Source organism: Meleagris gallopavo, chromosome 8, assembly GCF_905368555.1.
Source record: "Meleagris gallopavo chromosome 8, MGAL_WU_HG_1.1, whole genome shotgun sequence".
In the NCBI taxonomy this organism is placed as follows: Eukaryota; Metazoa; Chordata; class Aves; order Galliformes; family Phasianidae; genus Meleagris; species Meleagris gallopavo.
The window spans coordinates 16,274,401-16,301,226 of record NC_139411.1 but is presented as its reverse complement, the minus strand read 5'-3'; the positions used below and the strand labels follow the sequence as shown (position 1 = coordinate 16,301,226).

Here is a 26,826-nt window from a genome sequence, read left to right as displayed (position 1 = left end):
GTATGTAGGAAATATACTTATTTGGACTTGTGCAACAGAACTCCTGCTTTACCACACAGTTTTTCATTGCCTTCACTAGAAAACTCAGGGTAGGGGCTGATAATTATCTACAGATACTGGTAAAAGTAAAATAAATCAACTAAACTACTTAACAAAAGAAGAGAGCTCCAACATACTAAAAAACATACTTCTTTCCCCTCCTTCCAAACTTACCTCACTGCTGAGGGCTGTAAACTTGCAGAGAGAAATTATGAGATTGTCAAACACATCACTGAGGCCATAGTGAGCAGAAATCATTGCACATTTCCTAGTGGAAGAAGAACACAGAAAACACTGTAATAACTTGGAAGATAGGTCTCTATACAAGACAGTAAATCAGACTGCCTTTCGTTGACAGTTTAGACCTTCCTCTCTACAAATGCTCGTGTATAGAGTCTATTATCCATCATAAAATCAAAATCATCCTTCAGTCTTGTACTGCTGATATTTGTCTGTGATTATGCCAGGATCACTTCCAAGAATCAAGTCCAAACAGACAAACTACCTGCAGCTGAGCCAATATGCCAAATTTCATGTCTTGACATAAGAAGTTGCTGACATTAAACGTTCAACTAAACCTGCTGTTTCCAAGAGATGGTGGCTACAGTAGCATATTAACAGAGCTTTAAAACTACACTTAAGACATGGCTTGGTCTGCCTTCGAGCACAACCAGAGGTTTTTCCAATACAGCATCTCAGAGATAACAACATTAAGTATTGATCAGAAACAGGAAAAAGGTAAAAAAACAAAAACAAAAACCCAAGCAAACAAAAAACAGAAAGAAACGAACAATCTCTATCCCATCCAGCCACAGCAATGGCCTCATATACATAAGTTCATGAACGGTTTTCTTGATATCCCAGGACTTTGTCAGCATCACTATGCAAGGTAGTAGTATTTTCCCTTCACTTTTAAGCAATACAGCAGTGTCAGCAAGTCTAGTAACTATGCTGGAATTTAAAAATACATACCCCAAAGCACTCAAACTTACTGCCACACACCAGTCAAACCATGTGGCCAGTGGCACTAAGAAAGGCCAACATTAGGTGAATCAACACTAACAAAAGAACAAGTCCAGGGGAGAATAGGCCATAATTAAAAAAAATAATAATAATAATTAAAAAAAGCTCTTCAATTGCTAGGAAAAGTAACAGCTGGTATTCATTGTGACCTCTTCAGCAGACAGACGAGATAATAATCAAACTAATATTTCTGGGTTTCACAAATGTAAGACCTACCTGAAACCAGAGATAGCTTTCTGGATGATTGTTTCTTCTAAGCTCTTGTCAAAAACATAAGAAAGTGCTGCAATGGTTGGCCCCCATGTCATGGTGAAGAGATCATGGTCATAGCTTCCAGAGGGCACATGGAGAAATATTCCCTCATCAGTGGCACCACGATGCAGCAGGACATTCCAGATATAGTTTTCCTTCACCAGGCCCGTCTGTTCCTCTGGCATCACTATCTCATCATTTCTACAAGGGAGGAAGGCAGAAAGGTTGAATTTTTCATTCTGAGCCAAACATAACATTTACACAGTACCTTTCATTACATGGTCCCAAAGTTAATTGATATCTACTCTGGAGTGTTTTTGCCAGTTCCTGCAACATTCTCTTTTCTAAAGCCTGCTTGCTTCTTCTGCCCCTCTCCAGTACGTTGGATATAAAGTGCGGTGGCTATCAGGAACTCTGGGTCACTAAAGTGTGAGTATAGTATGGAAGAAGCAGCTACAGGTGGAAAATGCAACCTATATTGCAGTTAAATGTTGGAAAACTTCTGACAGCATGCTAGTGTAGCTTCACATTCCCCACCTCTCATCCACTCAGTGCACTATGCATATCTCATTGCTCTCAAATAAAAAAAAAAAAATTGTTATACCACAGCAAAGTAGTATGAGCAACTTTGTATAAGAATAAGAATATTCAAATTATGTCAGAATTAAATATCAGAAAGCCAACAAACTCAATTTAAAATAAAGCAAGAAATGAAATGCGTAATGGGTGACTCATACCCAGAGTACCACAGCTCCCTACTCTAACTTGATTAAAACTATGCAATAATAAAACAATTATGATTAATGCCAAGTAGTACTTGAAACCTCGGGTTAAAATACATGCTCCCTAAATTTGGGTAACATTGCACAAGAGATAATTCTCTCCAAATGACCAAGTAATTGAGGATGGTCTCAAAACTAGTCAAAATATTAGACCAAGCAATCCAAAAAACAGAGAATCTATAGAATCTAAAAAAAATAATGTACTTCAGTTGCCAAAGAAGCAATTTTCATGTGCTAACAGTACCTATAAAACAAACACCTTGGTTTATGCATAGGAAATAAGCTCTTCTCAGTTTCGGGGAGCTGTGTTATTTTGACAAGAGCAATCATTACTGAGATTATACAGGAAAATGTGTTAGTAGTCAGTAGCATACTTTTTTTTTTTTTTTCAAACAAATCCATTTTTTGTTACTATTAACAGGAGCAAGTGAATGAGTTTTACTTGGAAGGTCTCAGGAAATTCTGTACTCAAAAATGAAATGCTAAGATCCTGACGAGATCATGTATTATTCTGTACAGATTATAGTCTAATTTATTTTCCTAATAATAACCCTCCATTTCAACTATGACAGTACAATAATCTCTTTGGAGTGGAGCAGTAGCCATTAATTTAGGTATTGATCACATGAAAAAACTGAATTATTTGGTGAAGGAAGGATAGAAACAGACTCGAACAGAGTCACAATCTCACTGAAAAATCTGACAATATTCTCAGGATACTACTAAAACAACATTAACAACACCCTCAGGAAAGAGAGGTCAATCAAAACCAGAACTCTACTTGAAAGATTGAGCCAACTCAAAGAATTTCTAGATAGTTGGTACAGGCAGCTTCCTGATAAGGCTCAAAAGAGAGGCCCAACATAAGCACACTGTCCTGCTTCCAGCAGGAGTCATTGCCTGAAACTGCAGATTGAAACCAGCTGAGAGTCAAGAGTTATATCCTGTCTCCTCAGAGACATAATCCTCTCAGCTTCAAATTCGCAGTGTCTGGATTTACTGATAGGGTAGATTTCTGAATTATTACTAAACCCCCCCTCACAGCTAGTCCGTGGCCAAAAAGGCTTCAGCCACCAGGAATTCTCTTCAAACACTGGTCAGAATGCCAAGAGCTTCAGGGATGGCAAAAGAGATTGGGTGTACAGAGTAGACTCCTATGAAAAGCTGAAAAGCTTTTGAAATGAAATATGCAACTAAGACCCGGGCAGTTACGTCAAGGCAACAGTGCTGTCCTGGGCATGAGCTGCTATCTCTGGCACTGCATAAATGTTCTGAAGAAATCTAAATGCCTGGCCTGGAGGACAGAGGCTTCTTAGTTTAAACATTTCTCATGTGTTGCTCTTGCTCAGCCATTATTATGCATGTTGAAAGAAGTTGTGTATTTTTTAACATTAGCTTAAGCACTACGGATTAAAATACCATGGCGAGAATCCAAAGATACAAGTCTATTGCTGTCACCGTGACAGTCCCACATGGAGCTGGAAGGTGGTTTGAAACAAACATGATCAGTGAGCCTCTCTGTGGTCACTGAAGATCTCACAGACCAAATAACTCAAGTTTTCTCGCTGCATACAAGGAGATGTCAAGTTGATTCTTACTTGATGGCATGGTACATGTCTTCCAGCATGTCTTGTTCAAAGTCCTTGCCTCCATTCACACCTTTCAGGTTTTTCCGAAACTCCTGGGGAAAAAAAAATAAATAAACACTGATGTAACTCTCCTAGTATGTCCAGCTTGAACTGCTTGGCTTCATTCAGTACTCCACTTGCTTTCTATGGGACCAGAAGGAGATCTTTCTGCATTCATCAAGATGCATCCTCAAAGTACAAAAACAAAAAGCTATTCTTAGCAGCATGGCAGTGCACAGCAGCTCCTGCCTCTACTCACTCTACTCTGAAAGAACAGAGATAACAGAACACATGCTTAGCTGAAGCTGGACATCAGTGACAGGTCTGCATTGCACGCTGACAGTCACAGGACTTGAACTCTCTCGAAGTCCTGACTGTTGAGCTGTTGAAAAGCAGTTCAATGATCTTCTCATTCTTACTCTGTCTTAGTTCACCATTTTTTCAGGCACAGAAGCCTCTTGACTAACTTGCCAATCTGTCTTGCTAAGCACAATACTTCTTAAGACTGTCCCTTACCTCCAGCCCTCCTCTCCAATTATACTCAACCTCAGTGCTGCCCACCAGCTTACTGTATACATGAGTCATGAATACCAGGGGAAATAAACAAACAAAAAAACCCCTGAGAATGCCAGATATTTCACTGCTAACAAAACAAGAGAAGAGAGGTGCCTACACCACTAGCACCCACCTCCAGAGTCATTGGGACATTCTGCTTGCGGACATTATGGTTGTGCTGGTCAGTGTTCAGCATAATAACTGCATAGGCCAGGGCAAAGCAGGCATCGCTATTAGCAAATGGGGATCCATTTGATTTCTGAAAGGCAAATACAGGCACAAGTCAGTCCTATGGTAACAGGGATATAACAGTGATCAAAATAACCATTTTTCTATCCACAGCACTAAATAATCTCTTGGACAAACTAAAAAATAAAAATAAAAAAAAAAATCAGGCTATGTTATAGTCCAAAAAACAAAATGTAAATCTATGTGCAACTGTTACCTCCTACAAAATAATAGCTACTATCTGCAGCATACAGTAAGTTTATATATCAGGCACTGGAATGGGCTGCCCAGGGAGGTGGTGGAGCCACTGACCCTGGAGGTGTCCAAGGAACGTTTGGATTTTGTGTTGAGGGACATGGTTTAGTGAGTACTATTGGTGGTAAGTGGAGGCTGGACTGGATGATCTTGAAGGTCTTTTTCCAACCTTGGTGATTCTATATAGGCAGTCTGATTTGTCATGTCCATCAAGGCAGATGCACAAGAAACAGTGTTTGAGCTTTCTGCCCAGCAAGTACACACCCTCCAATGCTCTGTGAAGGCTTCCAACAGTCTCTGGATTACAGGTGCCTCCCCTGGTAATCGGAAGGCCTCTAAATAAAGTCGTAAAGCTTCATCTAGTCTTAAACCTTGGAAGCTGAAAGTCCTGCAACAAGAATGAAATGCAGTGAGAAAATGAAATGGGACAGTAAAGACAGGATAGACTTACTGACTACAGTCTTGTTTGGTTCAACATCAGAATGGCAGATTTCACTGAAAAATAGATGCCACTGAAAATAGATAGTAAAGGAGGATGAAGAACAAAGAAAAATACCGTGAGCAGGCAAAACGTAGCTAAGAACCGCTAATAATTACAGAAATTCTTAATTATCTTGGTAGTCTTCACAAAGAATGGCCCTCCTGAAAACAATTTGGGTGTCATACTATTATAAGTATTTCAGGTGTTAGCCATATGTGAGAGAAGTACAGAATTAAGGCATGCTAGTGCACAGAGAACCAAGCGATACAGATTCCATGCCTCCAGGAATTACTGTTGTACTACATTTTAATTTATCATTGAACTCAACTTTTATGCCTTCATGATTAAAGAGATACATAAATGTACTGACCCAACAAAGCTTTCCAGTAAATCTATGTTCTTACGATCACTCACAAACTCCCCAATCATCTTCTTGTCCAGGCGAGGATTTTCCCGTAGCCATCTGGCCACCTCGTTATTATTGATGGGAGTGGCAAGAAGGTTCTTCTCCTGCAGGAACTGTATCCCTTTCTTTGGCTTTTGGTTGAACTGCTCTGTGCCAGTTATCAGGAGCTGAAGACAACATTCTGACAATTACAGTCTTGAAATGCATTTCTTACTTTAGATTGTTCTTAGCATTTGAAGCAAAAGCATTAAATAGAAAATAGATTAACGTTAGCATGATCAAGTTTATCGTACTGTGTGAGTGGGAAAGGCTAATCAAGGACAGAAGATCTGTATTCATCACAAGAACTCAGCATCAAGTCATACTGAACAGACTAAATATGAAAAGCTTAAAAGTTTCACTGGGCAATTTGCTCTGCTACTCCAAATGCCTCACCTACTCAAGTACATAAACAGTGCAGAGAAAGGACCTTCGCAAACTTGTAGGCAAGATCAGCTCTGTCCAGCTACAGTGGAAGCACTAGACCATGCCCTTGTCTGTCCCCTTTGGCTCCAGGCTCTCACATTCTACCTCACTGCATGGCACGTAAAAAGAGTCCTCAGTTTTTAATCAATGCAAGAAAAATGTACTACAAAAGCCTAAGCACTAGACAACGTTCAGTATGTGAGACGAGCTTTCAAGAACCATGCTGATGCTCTAGCAAGGCAAGGCTACTTGGAGGCTGGAAAGAATGAGTATATTTTTAGTTCAGAAGGGAATAAACTGGACAGTACCACAGTCAGTGTAATAGAACACCAGACTGAGAAAGGGTTAAATGAATTTTCTGTTGGTGTTCAGAAAAACCAAAAGCACAAATAACCATATGAACTTTACTAAGGCACTAGAATAAATGTCAGTTCCATGTTAGTGCCTATCACGATCAAAATGCTAGTGATGACCTAGTGAACTAAACTCATTTAGTGATTACTAGCTCCCCTGGGTTCTCAATAACTGAGAAGTCACCAATTTTCTGTTTCCTGCCTGTGAGCATGCCTGTGTGAACATCTTCAAACTTCAGTGAAACACGTAGCTCCTGAAGCATAGACAGCACAAGAAACCAGTGAGGGTGTAATATAATAATAACCATGTACTGCCCCATTATGCTAGGTCTGAAGGGACTGCGACACTAGGAGCATTTCTGTTCAGCAATAAATCCTGTAGAGCAAGCCCCAAGGATATTCTATTGTTATATACAACATAACAGAATTTGTTTTAAGACCATGTGAAAGGAGATCAAACTGCTGGCTGTTTGCACTGCATTTATAATCACATCAGTCCTACAGCCTCTGAGCTTCTGGTCATTGCCTTTGGAAAAAAAAGAATAAAACCATTCCATTTGATGCATAATGTGTTTTCTGCTTTTATTTAGCTTTCTCAGCCTTCCGGCTGTGGTAATTTCTTTTTTCTTTTTTTTTTTTTTTTTTTAGTTAAAGGAAGCAGAACAAGCTAGTGCCATGCCATGTCAGCATCAACATTTCTTAAGTTGAATGTTTTGTGTTCCCTATTTACACACTTACGATAAAATCACTACCAGATTTAGGGTCAGAAAATGGATTTTCCTTGGGCAAACTAAGAGAGATTGCGACTGTATTTCTGCATTCTGCTATAGTGTCCTGTAGTTCTTCTAGAAGCTCCTGGAATTTTCTTTAGGGAACTCCCAGCTATCACAGGGACTAGCCGCTGGCAATGTTCCTAATTTCTTCTAGCCTTGTTTTCCACTGGAGTCTCATTAGAATTTTCATTTAGAAGAGTGGAAGTACTATACAAGGTATCCCTCAACAACTGACTTTCACACAAAATTCATCACCCAGGCTGCCTTGAAAGCTAGACTTAAAGCAACAAAAGAAGTTACAACTGAAACTGTAACTGAAATTAACTAATGTCAAAACTCAGCAGTTTCTCTGAAGGCTGCTGACAAGCATCTTCCCTAATGTGCTCCGGAAGTCATTTAGCATTATCCCAGAACAGCACTGCAATGTAGGTAAAGAACTAAGATCCTCAGTGCTGCAGCAAACTTTTTAGAGAGAAACCAATGACTTAAAATACATTCAGATCTGGAGGCTCACAGAGTGGATCACAAAGTAGATTGATATGTTGTTAGCAAAAGATCTGTTGTAATTTCCTCAGTACTTGTTCAAATAAATTTAAGAGAATACAAACATCTCATGGTCAGGGATGTACAGTTTAGACCATAACCTGGATTAACAAAGCTAAAAAAAAAAATTACACCAGACCAGCTTTGCCACACTCGAGACAATATTTTCAGTCATCTTCATGATAAAGCAAATATGAGACTAAGCAGAATAGTAAGCTAGCTAGCACTATTGCTACTGGCCTCTCGATATACTCCCCACTGACAAGTTTGACAAGAGTAGGTAATGTGCCTTTTCTGATGGAATTTGCTGATTAACCCCATATAATGAAAATTAGATCCAGGAACTTTCCTATCCAGAATTCAGGTGAACCTGCCTCATACAATGGGACAAGAAATTTTTCCTAAACTCCTTGCAACTCAGCACAACTAAATAACAAGAATAGATAATAATTATCACTGTCTCTGCAGTACAGTGGAATTTTCAGTAAATTACTATTTAACTCTTACCAGCAGAGATTGGAACTCAGAACTTCTGAGACATGACCAGTCATGCAAAGCTTACAGGACACAGGCAACAAGGAGAACACACCATAACACATCCACAAACATACCTTCTTTTTGTTCTTAATCTGCATAAGCTCCTGAGGGCTTGGAAGGATGCAAGAAAATCGGGTAGGCTTCTTGGGGATACTCTTCTCAGCTAGAAGAACAAATTATGATTACAGTCCAGAATATCCCTAGAGAAACAAGTAGCCCACTTGTCACATCACAGTTTTCAGTCACAGAGCCTTGCTGCAACATGCTGCCTTACAAATGGCAGTCACATTCCTACTACCCAACTACTACATTGCTCTATTCACATTTTCTGCAGCACAGCTGCACAGTAATTTCTTCTCCTGGACAATTTTACACATGCATAAGAATTAACTCTTTGGCTACTGTGATTACTCACATTACTAATTCCCTGGAAAATCCCTGACTACCTTAAATTATAAACTTTGGGATGAATGTCATCCATTTTTGCTCCAAAGTGGCCTACCAGATCTAACCCCAATCCCAGAAGAAACTGAACTATTAGTAGGCACACATAAAACAAATATAAAACAAATAGTCACCACTATATTTCTTTCCAGCATTAAGCACAAAATAACTGCAGTAATCTATGGCATAGTAAAAACAGCCAGCAAATGTCAGGACCATTCTCAGTACACACACTCAGATTTAGGGCCCTGCAGAGATTATTATCTGTCTCACCTCCTCCTTCCAATTCCAGGCAGCCTTGCTTCATCTGATCAGCCATAAGGCAACCACTGGTGGGAGGACATGCTCCACCTGGCTCTGAGACTACAGTGGTGGATTTTCCCTCACTGTGTGCTCTCTCATTATCTACAAACGTTAAAAACAAAACAAAAATTCTCACAAATACATAAGCTAAGGAAAAAGATATCAAAGAAATAAGGAACTGACCACTCAAAATTGTGCTTATTTAAGGGATTTTCCCCTCTTCAGTACCTGTGATTCCTCAGAGTCCTCAATACTTTGTTTACATTAATCCCACAGCATGCCCCCCTTTTCTTGTGCCTGCTAGTTTTGGCATGGCCTTTATATAAAACTTAATGAGGTGCACATTTTAGTATCTCTGAATTTTATTTCCACCACATTGTTTACTCAAATGAGCAAGACAGGGAATGGGTGCTGGGCGGTGTGGGTGCTAACCCAGGAACTAGATGCTTCACTTCTTTATGTGAGTCAAAATCATGAGAGAGAAAGTAGTTTCATCGCTATCACTATTGTGATAAGCATCAAAGCAACAAACATAGCAGACACGTGTCTTATTTCCATAGGAAAATAAAGAAAAGACCTTCTCTGTTCACTAATGCTCAAATAGATACAAATCTAGGTCACAGAAGAAGCTGGCAAAAAAGAAAAAAATCCAGTCTTATTCACAAGTACATATTAAGCAAAGTTAAGCTTGGTAATTCTTTTTTTCCAACTCAGTGACATGAAAAAGCATGTGCTGTTTTGATCAATTAGCAATACAAAATTTAACTACATGTTCTAGTTTCTTAATTTAACAAAGAAGTTTGCTAGGTTTGTTTTTTTTTTTTTTTTGCTTAAGATTGTTAAGTTTATTCCATCTCTAAGAGATTTCTAAATCCTCTAAAAGGTAAGATCTGAAATAGAAAAAAGTATTAAATCATTCTCAAACAGTGAACTGAAGCCCTATTCTGGCAGGCAGGTTACAAAGACCAGAGGGTAGTTACAAAAATGCAACAGGAAAACTGAAAATATATTTATGAAGATTAATACACAGATTATCAGAATGAGATTCATGTGTTTAGCACAATATTAAGCTTAATATCAAAATATCAAGGAAGTGTGTCTTACTATTGCTCAATTCTTTGGTGCTGTTCATTGTTTCTGGGCCTGATTTGGCAACTTCCTTCTCTTGTTGATGTACGTTATTCAGCACTTTGGCCTGGCAATGTGCTTCTGTGCTATCTATCACTGTTAGCAATGCCTCCATAGACAGCAGGTGGACTGTATACAACTGTCCAGAAACTGGAAAGGCATTCTGGGAAAGTAAATGCACAAGTATTAGACAACTTTTAAATACAAACCTCTCTCTCTCTCTCTCTCTCTCTCTCTCTCTCTCTCTCTCTCTCTCTCTCTCTCTTTCCATAATGAGGAAGGAGACGTTCCCCTTTCAGCTTTGTGAACCCTAGATCATACAATAAAACTCTCTAAAATTTCCATGTTTGATACTTACCTAATATATATTTGACCATTTTCTTATGGTTTATCTGCTGTTATAAATGTGTTATTATACATTTCATGCTTATTTTCTATTCTGCTCCCAAATATTAAATAGCATTCTTCGTATCAAATTGCTTACTTAGAATCTTTCAACCATTCCTACTCGCAAGTTCTGCTTTTATGTTTACCATGTTATGACTTACTTTCTCTTCCATATACCCTTTCCCCTCCACATCCCCCCCAGCCCATGCAGGAGGCTAGCAGCCCAAGGACAGTCAAAGGACAAGCCAGATTGTTCAGCACCTTGGAGAGCAGTTTGGTGAGCTCCTCGAAGAGGTTGGCACAGTAGTAGTCACAGTCATAGTTGATGTAGAGCTCAGTCACAAAGCTGGGAATCCTCCACAGCTGAACAATGGCTTCCAAGGCCATCTCCTTCATTTCATAGGGCATCTTCGGATTTTCCACAGTGATTATTTCCATCAACTTCTTGATATACATCTGCCAGAAACAGAGGGCAGCTCAGAGAAATGAAAGCAGCACAGTGAATACCATTGAGATCTACATAAACAGATGTAAACATTATCTTCCCACATGTGCTGACATTACCCTATACATTCAATGTTGGCTCACTTGGAATGCACCTGTAAAAAGGTTTCATATAATTCTATTATTTAATGCATCTGAATCTACCATTGTTAAAAAAAAAAAAAAAAAAAAGAAAAAAGGAATGAAAGTAGGCAACTACAGTATATTAGTCTCAAAGATGCTTCATTATCTAACAAGACAAGGAATACTTAGCCTACCCATTATCCACTCAGTGATTTTCGGACTGCATCTGATCGCCTAGACTTTAACAAGCCTGAGGAACTATTACTAGGTACGTACTGAAACTCAAAAAAACTCACCTCCAACTGGAATTTCAGATGCTCTCTCATACTCTCGAAGAGGAGAAAACACACCCTGAGGGAGGCTGCATACAGATTGAGCCGTTCAACACTCAGTAGCTGAACAGAAAGACAAAAAGCCTTAAGAATTACACAGGCTACTCATTATGTGCTGTTAGTACTGGTACTCATGACAACTTTGAGATCAACATGTGGTCTCCCAGAGCAAATATTGAAAACAAACAAGAAAAACAAAACAACCCCTTATTCAGCCTCCTGGTCTCATTTTTATAAGGGAGAACAAATATACTTAATTTCCTTCTGCTTGTGATAACACTATTTTCCTGCTATAACTTTTTTTTTTGCAAAGTCATCAGATTATTTTTGTGGAGAAGTAACCTGGGAGAAAAACTGCCTCCAAGATGGCCCTTGTGCTACTAGCTGGGTACTGCAAAGGTTCTACCTACTACTAAGATAGTAACTTGCATCCATAATTATCTCAAAACCAACTATATCAATGTCGTCATTATCCCTAATTAACAGTTTGTTCAAACCAGCTTCATCTTCCTCAGCCCTAGACTAAAGAAAATGGCTCATGAGAACATCTTTGGCTTCGCAACATCACTGTATGGCTGGTGCAAATCAGAACTCTCATCGCAATACAGCAGAAAGCTTATTTTAGACTGAGATCCATCAAAGCTCAGAAGCTATACTTCAATAGACCGTTCTATCCAAATTAGTATCTAACTCTCCAGTGCCAAACCCCACGCTAGCGCAAATCAGACTCACTTGAAATAAATGTCGGCACAACTCTTCCTTCACAAGTCCTAGGAGAGACTGGCAGTTTGCAATGGGAGCAGACTCCAGAGCTACAGTTAGCAGCTGCAACCCCATGTGGATCATCACCTCAGAATTGTGGCGATCAAGAGGGTTGGTAAGTGAGATAAGAAAGCGAAATAATTCTCTAATACACGGCAATCCATAAGGGACCAGTGCTGCTCCTAAAGGAATAAGAGACATATCAGTATTGTTAACAATTGTTCCTAATTTTTTATGGTGTCTCACAAGTGTTACAAATGGAATAATCACAGACCAGCTGAGGAACAGGAATTTATCACCTTCAGAGCAGAAAGTGACATAGAATAGTGGAAAGCAGAACAGAGTTCAGCAACATTGCCATCTCTCACCTTCTTTTTGGGAAGACTGAGTAAAACGTACTCCTCGGGGATTTACATAGTCCATATCATGAACTGAGGCAGAGTCAGAATGTTCTGCTACAGAAGTGCACTCCTCTAAAACCTCAGGAATAGATTCAACAGAGGCTGACTGGATTTTCTCCTCCCTCAGACTTTCATTCTTCATTTATATCAGTCATTCAAGAAGGAAAGGAAAAAAAAAAAACAAAAAACAAATTAGAAGGTATTACATAGGATAATCTGCAGCCCTCTCTTTCCAACACTTTCATTTCCATCTAGTTCTTACCTATTTTATTTTATTATAGGCTATGAGACTAGAATTTGACTTTGAAGATACTTCCACAATCAGTTTTTACTGCTCCTGAGGCTAGCATTAGTTCTTTTTTTTTGTTTTAAATACTACATAATCTCAGCATATGATTTCTATCTACACCTTCTTAGCATTTTTACCACTCAGAGCACCTGCAGTTCTAAAAAATATATATATTTGTGAATTTAAAAATCACTTATAGTGAAGATGTTTTACTCTGACCCTAAGCCTTAAAATACAATATAAACACTGTGACCAAAAAAAGAAATAGAGCACGTGCATACTAAACCCACTACTAACGATGCCAGAAGTTATAGCTCTTCTTTATCAGCAACCATATACCTGGAGTTCAGGCTGGTTTTGATTATCAGTGACTTTGGCCTCATTTGAAGGCAATCCTGCATGAAGCCCCAAAGAAGTGACCGGGTCCAAGTCCGTCAGGTCTTCCTTGGAGGTGGTCTGTGAGGACATTTCCAAACCGCTGTCTGTAGCAGGGCTGACTGCAGATGAAATATTTTCAGAGCTTCCAGAGGAGCTGGGAGAAGGAGCATCTATGAAAGTAACTCCGCTTGCTGATAAGAAATAGAAGCAAAAAGGTCAGCATAATTTTGTACCTTAGCCTCAAGTTCATACAGTGAGTACAGCTGCAAAGGCTTACTTTCATCAGGGCATCACACTATCTCAGATACTTACGTATTAATGTAGAGAACATACAAAATTAATGCAGCAAGACTCTGTAAGTTCTCCAAATTAAAATAGAGTAGTTGGAATCTAACAGACTCATAGAATAAGGTAATCCATATCATTAAACAAAGGGTGCAGAGGGTTTCTCTCATTGAGAAGAAAGTAGAAAATAGTCCCAAAGGCGTACTTCAAACTCTGATAGAATGGACAAGCACTTTAAAGACTTGCATCAAGTTTTAGTCATTCCTTCAAAGTGAGAATATTATTATTATTATTATTATTATTATTATTTTTAACCTTGACTGGAAGGAAAGATCTATTTCTTTAAAACAAATTAAAGAAATAATTGCAATAGAATCCAAATAGGTCTGAAACAGAGTAGTGAGTATTTTTACTATTTCTAAATGCAAGACAATGCTCCAAGAATCTAAGCCTTCCTTTAAGAGTACTTAAATAAATAAATAAATAAACCAAATATTTTCAAAGAGAAGATGCACTCCAGAGCATGGTAATCAAATAAAGATACAAAGAAGAATTGTGTATTTACATGTGAAATGCATATGGTTTTGCATAGTGGGATGTTTATTGCTGACTCGATTTTTGGAAGTGTCCTAAATAAGTAGCAGGATTTTACTTAATTTTTTCAAAATGCAATGCGTTAACACAATCAATTTTGCCATTTTGCACAATTAATACACTGTCTAGCCCTACAATCATTCACATGATATTTAATAGCTTTCTACAATGGAATAGGAGTCAGAACTACGTCTTTTACACAGCTATTGTTTCAAACTTCCTGTCTGCTTCCTTTCACTGTTAATGTTTATGTCTGAGACGTCAAAATGTAGAGCGCACAAGAAACAGAGTACTTTTCAGCCAGAGGGACTCATCCAAAAGAGAGGTTTAAACAGCTGTTGCTATTTAGTCTATTACACAATAATAGGATATAGAAGTCCCCCAGCATTATGTTCTCAAGCTCACAGCACTTGTCACAGACTGCATCACTTCGGCAGGCGAACTGAAGCACACGCCAAAGGATTAATGTGTATACTGAACAGTTTCCTGCACACAAACTCTTTTCATGTACTGCTCTACCTTTTTTTTTCCTCTACATAACTCCTCATGTCTTTTTCTATATCATAGCTTCTATTCTTCCCCTAACAGTTTTAAGTGTCCCCCATATTTCCCTGTCTCAATGCGCGTAGCCCCATGACTTTTATTAAATGTCATGGATTACGGATGCACACTTTCAATCTTTACACTTGTAGTGAGAAATATGTTCACTCACCCGTTCCAGATACGTAGGTTTCTGCACATCCCCTAGTTCCACCTTTATCTCTTCCCTGGTCAAACTTTGCTCTTCTTCCATTACTATCACCCCCACCCTCTTTGATACAATGTTTAGTACATCCTTCAGGAGTACATGAAAGAATATGCCACTCAGATCAACAATCTCTTATTGCAGACAACTGCATCATACAGTCTTTTAGCACTCTTTTCTCCCCAGATTCAACTCCCTTAGCTCACCTTTTTCCAGAGTTTTTGTTCTCAATTTCCTCACATACCTGAGGCACCCTCCATCTCCTCCATACCAAATAGTTTCATATAACCTCAGCCTCCTTTTAAAGTCTCCTTTCCTTTCCCTTATAGGAAACACACTACTGTGAGGCACACTGAAGGCAGAGAAATGCTGTCATATTAGCAATGGAGCTGTGTTTTCTGTCATCAATACATATTCTATTTCCTTCAAACTTTTTCTCCTGGACCTGAAGAGCTACAACATACTTATTGCTACAGACATCAAAAACTAAAATTTAAAAGAGTATAATGCAGATTAACTTGTTAAGAGAAATTAAATGAAGACATTCCAAGATAGCTCTGGAACAGATGCTGTTTGGTCTCTGGAAATAGACTTCAACCTACCTGTGACATTACTAGTATTGGCTGCTGGTTGTTCTGTTGCAGGAGAGACCTTAGTTACATGTCGAGGGGGCCTTGGTGATCTCTTCTGCTTTTTCCATTTTGATGACTCACTCATTCCTCCAGCTCTCATTTTCAACTGAAAACCATAAACCATCAAGAATTTCAGTACAACAAAATCAGACAGAACACTGAACTATACAAGTCAACCTCAAAGCTGCCTCAAAACTCTCAAAGTCAGACAATAGCAGTCAAACATACCACACAAAGTAATCAGCACAAAATCATGCAAACCAGCCCGACTCCCCATATTATCCAACACTCTATGTCTGAAACATAGAATTTACTGCAGCTATTCCACTAGTACTTTTTGTTTCAATTTACTCTTTATCTTTGAGTAATTCCATGTTTTCCTTCTTCCAGCAACCTCTCTTACTATTACAAAAGTGTTTATGTAACGTTTCATTCACTCCTGGTGCACAATACACTACAAATACCATTCTAATGGTTTAGGAATAAACCATGTTCTGATTTCACCGCCTTCCATCATTACTCCTCTTCAGTTCTAAATCCAACTTTTTGTCAACCAGGTTGCTACTACTAGTTCTTACACAAGTACTGGGCAAACAAACCACAGTAAGAGCAACGTAGACTGTGACACTTGTTGCAGACTGTGACAGTTATTGCAGGCATGCATAGATGTTCCAAAACTTCCTAACAACACTACAATATTTAGTTACACTGACAATGGCAATAGCAGGTTTGGAAATAGCTTCCTTCTAAAACAGTTTTGACTGAGTGCAGGAATGCCTGCTTCTTACTCTTGGGTTTGGGTTAAAAGTCAACTTTTCTGATGCTGTTAGATCTCCTCAATTTGGTGGTGAAAATTTAAACACTGAACAGGTTCCTTGCAGGTAGTGGAAACCATTCCGTAAGTCCCGGGAACAGTCCCTACACGATATTCCTCTCCAAAAAATTATTTCAGATTATATTTTAGACTATAACATTTCTTATTTCTTACATCCTGAGAGCCAGATTTTTATTATCTAGAAGACAGCTGCATCCCTTAATCTAATCCTTTTTTTCTGAAATCTCTTTCTTTTCAACTACTACTACTTTTAAATGTCACTATGTCTTCTAGATTCTGACAGTTTTTCCCTCTCTTCCCTTTTTCCATCTTGACTTTTCTCTGTACATAGTCTATAATTATTCTCATTCAAACAAAGCTTGTGAAAATGTTATGTCCCAATGTAATAGACCATTTGTGTAACTTCTTTGCACCACAAGTTCTATTCATCTGACAACAAATCCCTAAGTTTTAGCTATGCGACAGTTTCTTTCAGCTTATTAACAATAGATTCAGAACTACTTTGCCTTTCTTCCAAATTTTGTAGCAAGAATATCCCTCTAAACTTTTAACAAACACTTACATAGCAAGCACACAGCCAAAACTAAAATTGTGTAGATTTGTGAATCTAAGTCTTACAGGTCACAATCCTTCAGTGTAAAAATTGTCTGCTATCTCATCTTTCCTATTCACAAGCTCAAAGAGCTATATAAAATACTTGTTATCATTAATTCTTGCCAGTTTCTACTATTTCAAGTCTATTAGTTTCACTTTACATATTAAAATCTCCCCAAGACTTAAATATTATCAATAGCTTTATTCATCAAAGGCTGCTAATTGGACAAGATAGTTTTATTTGACCAACTAATTACTCTAGAAATTGCCATATTTAATTTCCTTCCTTTTTAGTAACTGATAAAAGGGAATCAGAAGACTTCTATAGTCTATTTCACAAAACTGCTTCAAGTATGAAGGAAATAGGGACTAATTTTATGTTAAACTCTTAAGCACCTGTTTCACATAATTAGAAAACAATAGAATTGCTTTTAACTAATTAACCACTTTTAACTGCTTTTAACTACTACATCCTGTTTACGAGGGTGGATAGTGATAGGACAAGGAGGGATGGTTTTAAACTAAGACGGGAAATTTAGTTTAGATTTTAGGAGGCATTTTTCCACACAGACGGTGGTGACACACTGGAACAGGTTGCCCAAGGAGGTTGTGGATGCCCCATCCCTGGAGGCATTCAAGGCCAGGCTCTGGTCTAGCGGTTGGCAATGCTGCCCACGGCGGGGGGGGGGTGGAAACTAGATGAACTTATAGGTCCTTTTCAACCCAGGCCATTCTATGATTTTATGATCCTGCTGTCAGGTAAAAAGTTACATGTTAATAAATAATAATAAAACAAAAAAGAAATTGAACCAGCAGAACGGCACCAAGATATTGTTCGGGGCTAAGCGTGTTTATACCATACCTTTTAGCATCAGCAATGCTCCTGAGAAACAACTTTTGAAACATCCTACCAGAAGGTCTGTGCTGACAATCTGAACGCTACTGCCAATCCCCTTTCACACAAGAGCATATACCAACTCAGATCAACATCAGTCCTTTTGAAAAGGTGCGTGCAATACACATTTATACTGTGAGCAATGCACTAACTCCAAGATTTTTCCATTTGAGGTTTATAAAGGGCATATGTCCATTGGCCATCATTTTGATGAAGCTATGCATCTCTGGAGATGAAGTCACAACAGCCTCACATGGATATCAAACTGTTTAGCCAGGGAAGCAAAATGGCTGCTTTTTTTCCCCATCCCAAGCTTTCAATTAAATTTTAAAGCATTCAGTAAAGTATTTACATTTATGTATTATGGACGAGATTACCAAATAGGTCTTTTTTATCTCATACCATTTGGTATTCTACATCCTACACAAATAGGTTTTCTGAAGATTAACTATTAGGATGACTTAGGACTACTCCCCATATCTTTCCTTGGCCCCTCTCTTTTGTTATGCCATAAAGATAAGATAGCAAAACAACAGTGACAAGTGGATAGCTTAAAAAAAAAACTACAGAAGCACCACTTCAACAGAAATGTTTTGCTGATGTGAATTGACATGTTGCTTTAACAAACTCTAAGTCTGCAGATGCTAAAACAATACATGTATCAAAAAACAGAAGTAACATCTTCTTCCACTCTGTATTTTGTATTGAATTAAAACGATCAATATCTCGCTTCTTATATTTATATTCTCCAGTTTCCTCTTGACCAAAGGAACACTTTTCTAATGCTTGCTTTACCTTCAATACCAAAGCATTTCCTGATTTTGCTACAAAGCTTAGATGCATGTTAACAGACTGAGATTATAAACCTAAGATTTCCTTCTTGACTAAAGGTTACAGGCAATGGCATTTAATAGATCATTAGAAAAAATCCAGATTTTAAACATCATCCAAAACCCTCCTCCCTTCTAACGCTCAGTCATACGATAGCTGTTTTTTTCTTTTTTAATCAGTGTCCTTCACATTAGATTAAGCGTGTACTCCCACAAAATATCCACTCGAAATCTGTATTTAAAATATATTCCTTAGAAATCAAAGCAGAGTGCAAGCTCAAAGTTGTTGTTCATTCATCTTGGGTTTTAGTATAGATTCCATTACATTTATCTTAGTTATCTTTGCATAAAGAAATATGTACACAAAATGCTAGAAGGAAAAAAAAAAAATACAAGACACAAAACTCCTAATGTTTTCTCCGGTAGATGAGGTTTTTACAACAATACTCTATCTCAAGGTGAGGGAAGTCAAAATGTAGTACTACAAGGTTCTTTTAAGGGTCCATGAGATTCCATTTTTCTACAAACCACCTTACCTGCACTCGTTTGTTTTTCCATAACATACTGTAAGCCTCAAGAGAAAAGGGCAGGGGCCAATGATTAGTAACTAAAGTGATTATACTAAAACATGAGCTCATTCTAGATGCAGCATGGAACTGGTCAGCACACCAAGTAGCGTTCAAGACATGAAAGCATGCAGAGAGAACGCAGTCCACGATCCAAGTCCTGAAAACACCAATGCAGTCATCATCTCACCTACCTGCCTGTACAGCAACTACTAATTACATTTATCTTTGGCAACTATGAACAAAATCCACTCCCCAGATCTGTTCATCCTGACTCACATCTCAAAATCCAGTGTTTAGCTACAATACCTTCCTACCACAAAGGGAAATGTTTCTCATCTTTTCTTCTGTGTAACTGCATAAATCCACAAGTCTCCAGCCACTGTCTTTCCAAATTACTATGGACTATAGATACAGGACAACTAAATAGCAAAGACCTCTCTAAATCTTCAATCCAGCTCCTTATGGTCCAAATAGCATTAAAGGCAGACAAGAAATAAAGATAAAGTTTATGAACCAATATAGAAAACTGAGAAAGTCCCTTCTAAGATAGCTTCCCAGGGCTTCTGTGACCAGCACAAAAGCAATCAGCATGCCTACAGTATTTCTTTAGAAACTTCAGAGGGGAATTGGCAGAATCTAAAATGTTTCACAGTTCACTTTGGCCCCACTCATTCCTCATTAGCAAATGCTTATGCTGTGTTTGAACAACACTAACTTCAGTAAAAAACATTACCAAAAGTTATGGAAAATGTACAGTAGGTTCCTTAAAAAAAATCAAACCAAAAAAAACCCTTCAGAGAGCTGGAGTCTATGGCTTTTTGTCAAGTAAAAGAGCTCAGAGATTCACTTTGAGTAGCACTGTCCATGACGTGTTAGTCGGCATTCTGTTACATCAGTGATCAACAGCTAAGACAAAACATTCAAGCTTAAATATAGATTGCTATCTAAAAATGTTTCTTTTCTTCAGGTTTTCACCATCACAGAAAACTCAAACTTTGCCCATTCCATCCTACTCCTTTCCTTCAGAAGATGCCACAATCGTGCCTTAGATAGCACTCACCAGGGTCTTTGCCTCCCAAGCTGCAGCCACAACACTGCAAAGCAACCACTGCATGCATTCTCCCCAAAAGCCATGCTGTGACAAATGAGTGAAGGAAGAGTTGCTACACATAACAGGAAAATCTCTCACACGGTGTTTACAAGAGAAGGAAGAAGGGAGTAAGGTAAGAAGGGAGAAGGGAGGGAGAGACCTTCAGGTTCTTAAAGAGCAATACCCTCTCTAATTGGTTCAGGGCTTTGGGCTGTTCCCCACTACTTAGTTCCAGTTTGTTGAGGAGACATGAAGAGATCTGTGAAAGATAGGCAAATGCATGGTTTAAACAAGGAAAAATAAACTCAAAGAGACAAATAACATGGCAGAGTGCTAGGCTGCAGGGAAGACTCCCGCCATGCACAGCAAATACACAGAACAAGGTAACTGCACAGATCAGACACAAGGCACAGAATCACTGAGCTTGGAGTAGCCATCATTTGATAAGGGAAGCCTTCCCAAATTTAACTTAACCTTCACATTAGACCCCTTCTGCACACAGACCATGACAAATTCTGTACCTGCGGTAAATTAAACGGATCCCTTTTACCTTCTCTTAGGCTAATCTACCACCAGCACAGATCTAGTCACTTTTCTTCCATAGCAAAGGAAACAATCATGTTCTCATTACATTACTACACAGAACTAAAGCACCAAACTTGTTTTGGATTACTAAAAGTAAGTATTCAGACTCTCAAAACACAGCTATACTGTCTCCGAAATGTACATTTACAAAACACAAAAAAGATACTTTTATCAAGTCATTTGGGAAAAAAAAAAAAAGTTATAATGCTACAAACACAGTATAATTAAGCAAAGTTTAAAGAGGCTTTTTCTTCTCTAGCATTTTTTTTCTGCCCAATTACTTTTAACAGTATTATCCTGTATATTTATTGACATTTCTTATATGGAGTAGAAAGAATATATATGTATGCAAGTATACATGGAATTCCTTAATTGAACCTCCCTTCACATAAGAAGCTGTTAGACTTATAAGCATGTGAGGCCGCATTTACAGTATCTGATATACTGAACCCAGCTGCTAAAAACATACTGAATGGAAGGAAATACTGCTGATGAACAAACCCTGATATTTAACTTCAAAAAACTGTTGACTTAAGGAAAGGGGGAAAAAAAAGAAGAAAAGAGCAGCCTACTTTGATTTGCCTGCTAACTGAGATGGCATTATCCATCTGAACTAAGGTTTTTGCTACAGAACGCTGCCCCTTCTAGAAGCTACCAAGGCTTTTTCCACAATAGCTTGATTTCATGCTGCTTTCATGCTGTCTCACCAGCCGCAAAAAATTGCTTTTTACTTTCTGGGCAATTATATTTTGAGAGCTCAGTATTAGTCCTGTAGTGAATAAGAAAAGATGAGAAAGAAGCTGGAGAGAAAGCAGAAGCAAATTATCAGAAGACACAGGCATCAAGTCCCAAGACTCATCAGGTCTTCTAGCCCATAGCAGCTATGATTGTTCCCACAAACCAGAATGACTACCAAGGCAGTAGTATACTTAGTAAGATTCACTACTGGACTATGGGGACATAATCCTACAGACTTAAATGAATGTAGTTCAACATGCTCTTTCAGTGAACTATGGACTTGAAAGAATGAAGAAATACATAAATGAAAATAAGTAATACAGGGATGAGCACAAGCCCAAGACAAAAAAGAGCTGAACAGCCAGCACAATAGTTACCCTTACCTTCTTCATGTTAGTTCCCATGTAGCTTTTAGGCTCTTCTTTAAACTGAGGCAACCTGAAAGACAAAAAAAACCAAGACAAAATACATCAGTTTTTGGGGGTTAAGAAAGGAGGAGGAAAAATACAGTGGTCTTTCTAGTCACGCTGCAGCTAACAGAAAAGTAAAATTAGGTTTTCTCCACAAAAAAAGAGTCCTCTTGATTTCTGTTCCTGCCAAAAAATTTCTGAGGGGAAAAGCAGGTCTAAGTGAGAGGCACTTCACATGCTATTTGGCTGTTTCTCTGTGAAAAAGAAGGTGGCAATACTCAAAAAGTAAACAGGTAGCCAAATCATCCCTTTAGGCACTGCCTTTGTCTTGCTTTTATCTCCTGATATCCATAAGCCTCATAACAAAGGACAGAGTTTTTACACATTAAGTAATGGAAAGCATATCAATTTCACATAAGCATTTGGAGAAAAAGTGTTGTGTTCTCTCCTGTTTGATAACACTTGATTCTGACTTGATTCTGCCCCACATCTATCCTGTGCATTGCACAGAGTGCAGAAAGGAAACAAAACTTGAGAACTTATTGGAACTGTGTGGCAATGGAAAAAAAAAACAAAACTGTTATGAGAGCTGTGTTTCAGAAACAGTCCGACTGTAATCTTTTCCTACTCTGACTATTCCTGTATCTGCATGTTTCAATTTTAGAATAACTAGAAAGAATGGTTACTTCACAAGATTGGATAAATAGTTTTTAAGTTAAATAACTTTCTTGAGTTTAGAAGTAATCTCAATAATTACCTGAAAGTTGCTGAAAAAGGCAGAACATTTGTCCAAAAGACACATGATCTCAAGAGTATAAAATTCTCTTTGATGCACAAAGTCAAAACTCCGAACTTGAAACTCAACCTGCGACTATCCAACACTACATTATCCATTCTTTCTCCTGGAGAATATTCTTTCTCTTGAAGAGAACTGTATTTTTAGAGCACTTTCTTCTTTTTTTTTTTTTTTCTTCCACATTTCTATGTCCTCAAAGAACTGGTTTCCTATTCTAAAGCTCTTCATTACTTAGCTGTCCATCTCTCCTCAAAGGACACCTTAAGCCGTGCAACCTTCCCTACCTCAGTCTCCCTGAAGTCTGACAGGGTCAGCCCAAGAGAAAACTGCCAAATCTTTCATCCCCTTCCACCTCTAAATAATGACCATTTGGGATGATTTTTCTGAGGGTTTTTAAGTGGAAGTGTGGAATCTTTCTGTCCTTAGAGGGCCATCTCGGCAATGCTGAGGCAAACACAAGCAGGTTTACCTTGTGAAGAGCAGCTGCACCATGTCGACCAGAGTGTGCTCTGCAGATTTTCTCAATAACTCTGCGAAGACAAAAACAAATAACACAGGTGTCATTACTCAGTGTGATATTATCAAGAGGCTTCTTCAAGCAGACTCCCCTCCGAGCCTTGTTTACAGAGATTACAGCAAATTTATTAAAACCAGCTCCAAAACTGCATTACTGCAAATGGGAATATAATCACGAGGTGGCGCCACAAAGCTGAGAAAAAAACGAGTCCAAAGTTACACAGTGAACTCCTAACAAATTTTCCATGAAGCTGTAGAAAGACATGCTTTCCAGGGGACATGTTCCATCATAAAAGTAGTTAACCAATACTGAAGAAACCAGATAATTTCTTAGGAGTAATCGCAGTGAAAATACAAAGAAACTTACCACTGAGTCTCATTTCAAAGCATATGCGGAAACAAGACTGCATGATCTCACACACGGATTCATTGGTGAGGTGGGCTCCCACGGGAGTGAGCAGCAAGGTTCTCAAAACCTGCAAAGAACAGAGCATGCACGTCAGATGGTACCAGTGACTCCTGTATGCATTTCCTAGAGAAGGTTAGCTTCCTCAAGGACTCACGGAATTACAAGCAGAAAACCTAAGGGTTTCAGCAGTCATTTCCAACTGACTGCTGTCTCCAAGACACAAACAGATTAGGAGACAAGAACGATCTCCCAATCCAACTCTAAAATTAGAGACCTAACATGCTGTATGTTACCTAAAGTTTAAATTCAGCAACTAGCTATTTATCTATAACTAAATAGACCAAAACACTCATAGGTTTGCCTCTACGAATAACTTTTCTCAAAACTAAGTTTCTGAGCTCCATATGTTTAATTTATCCCTCTCAAACACAGGCCATCCACAAGGTAGGATTATTAACTCCACCGCACTATCAAGCGTGCTTGATTTAACATCATTTCATTTAATCATTTAATTATTTTCATTTGAAAAAGCTTTTACCACAGGTATATGAGCCATCTGTTTAAAAATAAAGTCTGTCGCTAAGCTCAAATAGAGTCAAAACACCGCTGCCTCCTCCTCATCTCCGTGTAACAGGATATGCCCCACAACAGGCAGCAGCCATTATGGTAATTACCTTTTCTCTGCACTTACCTGTAGGATCTTCATCAAGACAACCTCATCACTGGCATGATCTGTACCCACAAATCGGGCATGAGTGACAGCATCTGCCATGTTCTCCATTCCCTCAGCTGTGCCTTCATGGCTGGGATCTGAGTAACAGAACAAAAATGTAAGACAAGGAAAAGCTGCCTACAGCTTACTACCTCTGTGGGGAGACATGTACACAGAGATACTTTGCTCCCATCTGGTTCCTTAATTTGCATGACTTAGAGTGAGTTGCCCATTCAAGAGAAAAATTCACCCCCTAGTAAAAGAAAAACTTTTTAATGGGAGCTTTCAGCAAGACTTTATCAAGAACCTACTTAGATTTGCAGAAACACACAGCCTAACATTTGCAAATATTTTTACAATTGCAAAAACATGTAATCTAACAAAGAAGAAAATTACAATTTAGTTTGTTTCTGACTCCACATTTCTTAGATATTAACTGCTATGATTACCTCCTATTCCCTACAATGCAACACAATCTGCTGTTCAGTACATTCAGTTCTTCCTTGGGAAAGAAGAGAAAACAGATTTTAAACAGGGAACCTCAAATTTACCCCCATGAGGAGAAAATACCAAACAGGTTCCACTAGATTGAGAAGGAAAAATTATCCTTTTTTCTACATCCCTCCTAAGGAACAAAAGTTGGGGAAGGAATGGACCAGTGGTTTTCCCCAGAGAAAACAACAGACACGATCACAGTTTAGATATCGGAGTTGCATGCCTCGCGCTTCCATCATTCATCACAGCTCCTTCTCTCTATTTCAGTCTTTTGCAGCTACAAACAATGGTGCAGTTGAGAGAATGTTTAGGACAAGATTGTTGCTAGTAACCGTATCTTGTGCCACATAACAGTGGCTTCAGAAAAGTTGCCGCCGGCTTTGATTTCATTTTCACTTAAACAATATGGCACTGGGCAAGAATCTTGTTACCTTCCTACTTAAACAGTTGTTAGAAAAGAAAGACAACAACCTAAACACTAGTTAATACCTCATTAATTGGCAATGGGGCTTCTTGAATTCCAGCAAGAATGAAGCAGAACCAAGAGGAACCAAGTGAGACCTTGTACGCTTTGCAGATTCCCTCTTTTGACTCCAGTTGCATTCACAGTCACAGGCTAAACTCTATGCATCATGGAAAACTGCTCTTATTGTGATCTAAAGAGAGCAGCCTCCACCGCACCGTATGGGTTCTGAAGGGGTGCAGGATAAGAAACTTCTCATAGTCACACAGAACTGAAGTCCTACCTGCGTACCTAAGAATTTAATTAGCCTGCACAGGAAGAACACTGCTTCTTTCCTATCTCTTACACACCCCTACTGAGAACAGAGCTTGCCTATTGTTTACAAACTTCTGTGTATGCACACAAATTTTGCATAGTTCAGAATAAGTTTGTCTCCTGATTCATTAGCTAGTCAAGCCTCAGTTACTTACAACAGGGGTTGTTCTAAGACCACTGGCCATTTTTACCTGCTTCATCAATTAAATGAGGCAGAAATCAGTGGCATTTCAATATTTCACTTACAATAGCATCATCACTGTTAAACAACCTCAGCACTACAGTGGCAAGAAGTTGAGTAAACATTAGAAGGAAAAAAAAAAAAAGATCTGCATCAGGAAAGGCTCCCATATGCAGAACATGCAGAATCACTTCGCTGTAAACTCTTCCAGCAGGTCTGAGTTCCCCTAGGTGTAGGGATATATTTTTAATAGTTATGGATATATATAAAGTGTGTGTGAAAAGGCAATGCAAGCAAGTTGTATGTATGCTTCTTTAACAGACCTGTGACTTTGCTGTTCTAGCCCGTGTTCAGTACCAGTAAACACACTTCTCCCCCAAAACACATCACGCCTGACTACTTCATTCCTGGTTCCCTGGAACAGCTCTACAAATTCAGGTCAATTTATAAAGCCTCTTGAGTTCAATTAAAAGCACAGATACTTCCACTTTGCAGAAACAAGACAGAGAAAAGCTCAACATGCTTCTTTGTTCCCTGGTGAGAAAACAGAACGAGAAGATGCATTAATGCCTGCTCAGAATCAATAATTCAAGAAGTTTATGTGAAGTAAGAAACCTGTTCGAAAACGACAATGCAAAAGACCCCATATAGACTTAGATTGTTTCATACGGGGTATACTTCCACAGCAAGTAGGGAAAACAAAAAGCACAAAATTCAGGCTCTTAACCAACAGGGAAATCCAGATGCGTGCTCAGTAAGACCTTTAATGCAAGTGAAATAAATCACTAAGGAGACAGAGAAGGCAGAGGGGAGAACAAACTTCAAG

General features: G+C 38.6%; 1 protein-coding gene across 6 annotated transcripts in view; it reads right to left on the bottom strand.

Moving 5' to 3' along the window:
- Nucleotides 1–26,826, bottom strand: part of GBF1 (golgi brefeldin A resistant guanine nucleotide exchange factor 1) — a 97,369-nt gene that overhangs the window by 13,930 nt on the left and 56,613 nt on the right. For 2 of the 6 annotated variants that reach the window (XM_085229786.1, XM_085229787.1), the window contains exons 5-24: nucleotides 24,526–24,644; nucleotides 23,793–23,901; nucleotides 23,379–23,439; nucleotides 22,087–22,141; nucleotides 20,541–20,639; nucleotides 15,538–15,673; nucleotides 13,273–13,502; nucleotides 12,612–12,780; nucleotides 12,214–12,425; nucleotides 11,446–11,544; nucleotides 10,844–11,038; nucleotides 10,172–10,358; nucleotides 9,038–9,169; nucleotides 8,395–8,483; nucleotides 5,614–5,816; nucleotides 5,027–5,150; nucleotides 4,413–4,538; nucleotides 3,695–3,777; nucleotides 1,279–1,515; nucleotides 214–307 (exon numbers count right to left, since the gene is read on the bottom strand). In XM_085229786.1, the coding sequence (XP_085085912.1) occupies nucleotides 214–307; nucleotides 1,279–1,515; nucleotides 3,695–3,777; nucleotides 4,413–4,538; nucleotides 5,027–5,150; nucleotides 5,614–5,816; nucleotides 8,395–8,483; nucleotides 9,038–9,169; nucleotides 10,172–10,358; nucleotides 10,844–11,038; nucleotides 11,446–11,544; nucleotides 12,214–12,425; nucleotides 12,612–12,780; nucleotides 13,273–13,502; nucleotides 15,538–15,673; nucleotides 20,541–20,639; nucleotides 22,087–22,141; nucleotides 23,379–23,439; nucleotides 23,793–23,901; nucleotides 24,526–24,644 (2,759 nt within the window). The remainder of the gene's footprint in view (nucleotides 1–213; nucleotides 308–1,278; nucleotides 1,516–3,694; nucleotides 3,778–4,412; nucleotides 4,539–5,026; nucleotides 5,151–5,613; nucleotides 5,817–8,394; nucleotides 8,484–9,037; nucleotides 9,170–10,171; nucleotides 10,359–10,843; nucleotides 11,039–11,445; nucleotides 11,545–12,213; nucleotides 12,426–12,611; nucleotides 12,781–13,272; nucleotides 13,503–15,537; nucleotides 15,674–20,540; nucleotides 20,640–22,086; nucleotides 22,142–23,378; nucleotides 23,440–23,792; nucleotides 23,902–24,525; nucleotides 24,645–26,826) is intronic. The other 4 variants (XM_085229789.1, XM_085229791.1, XM_085229788.1 and 1 more) reach the window with 3 other exon arrangements.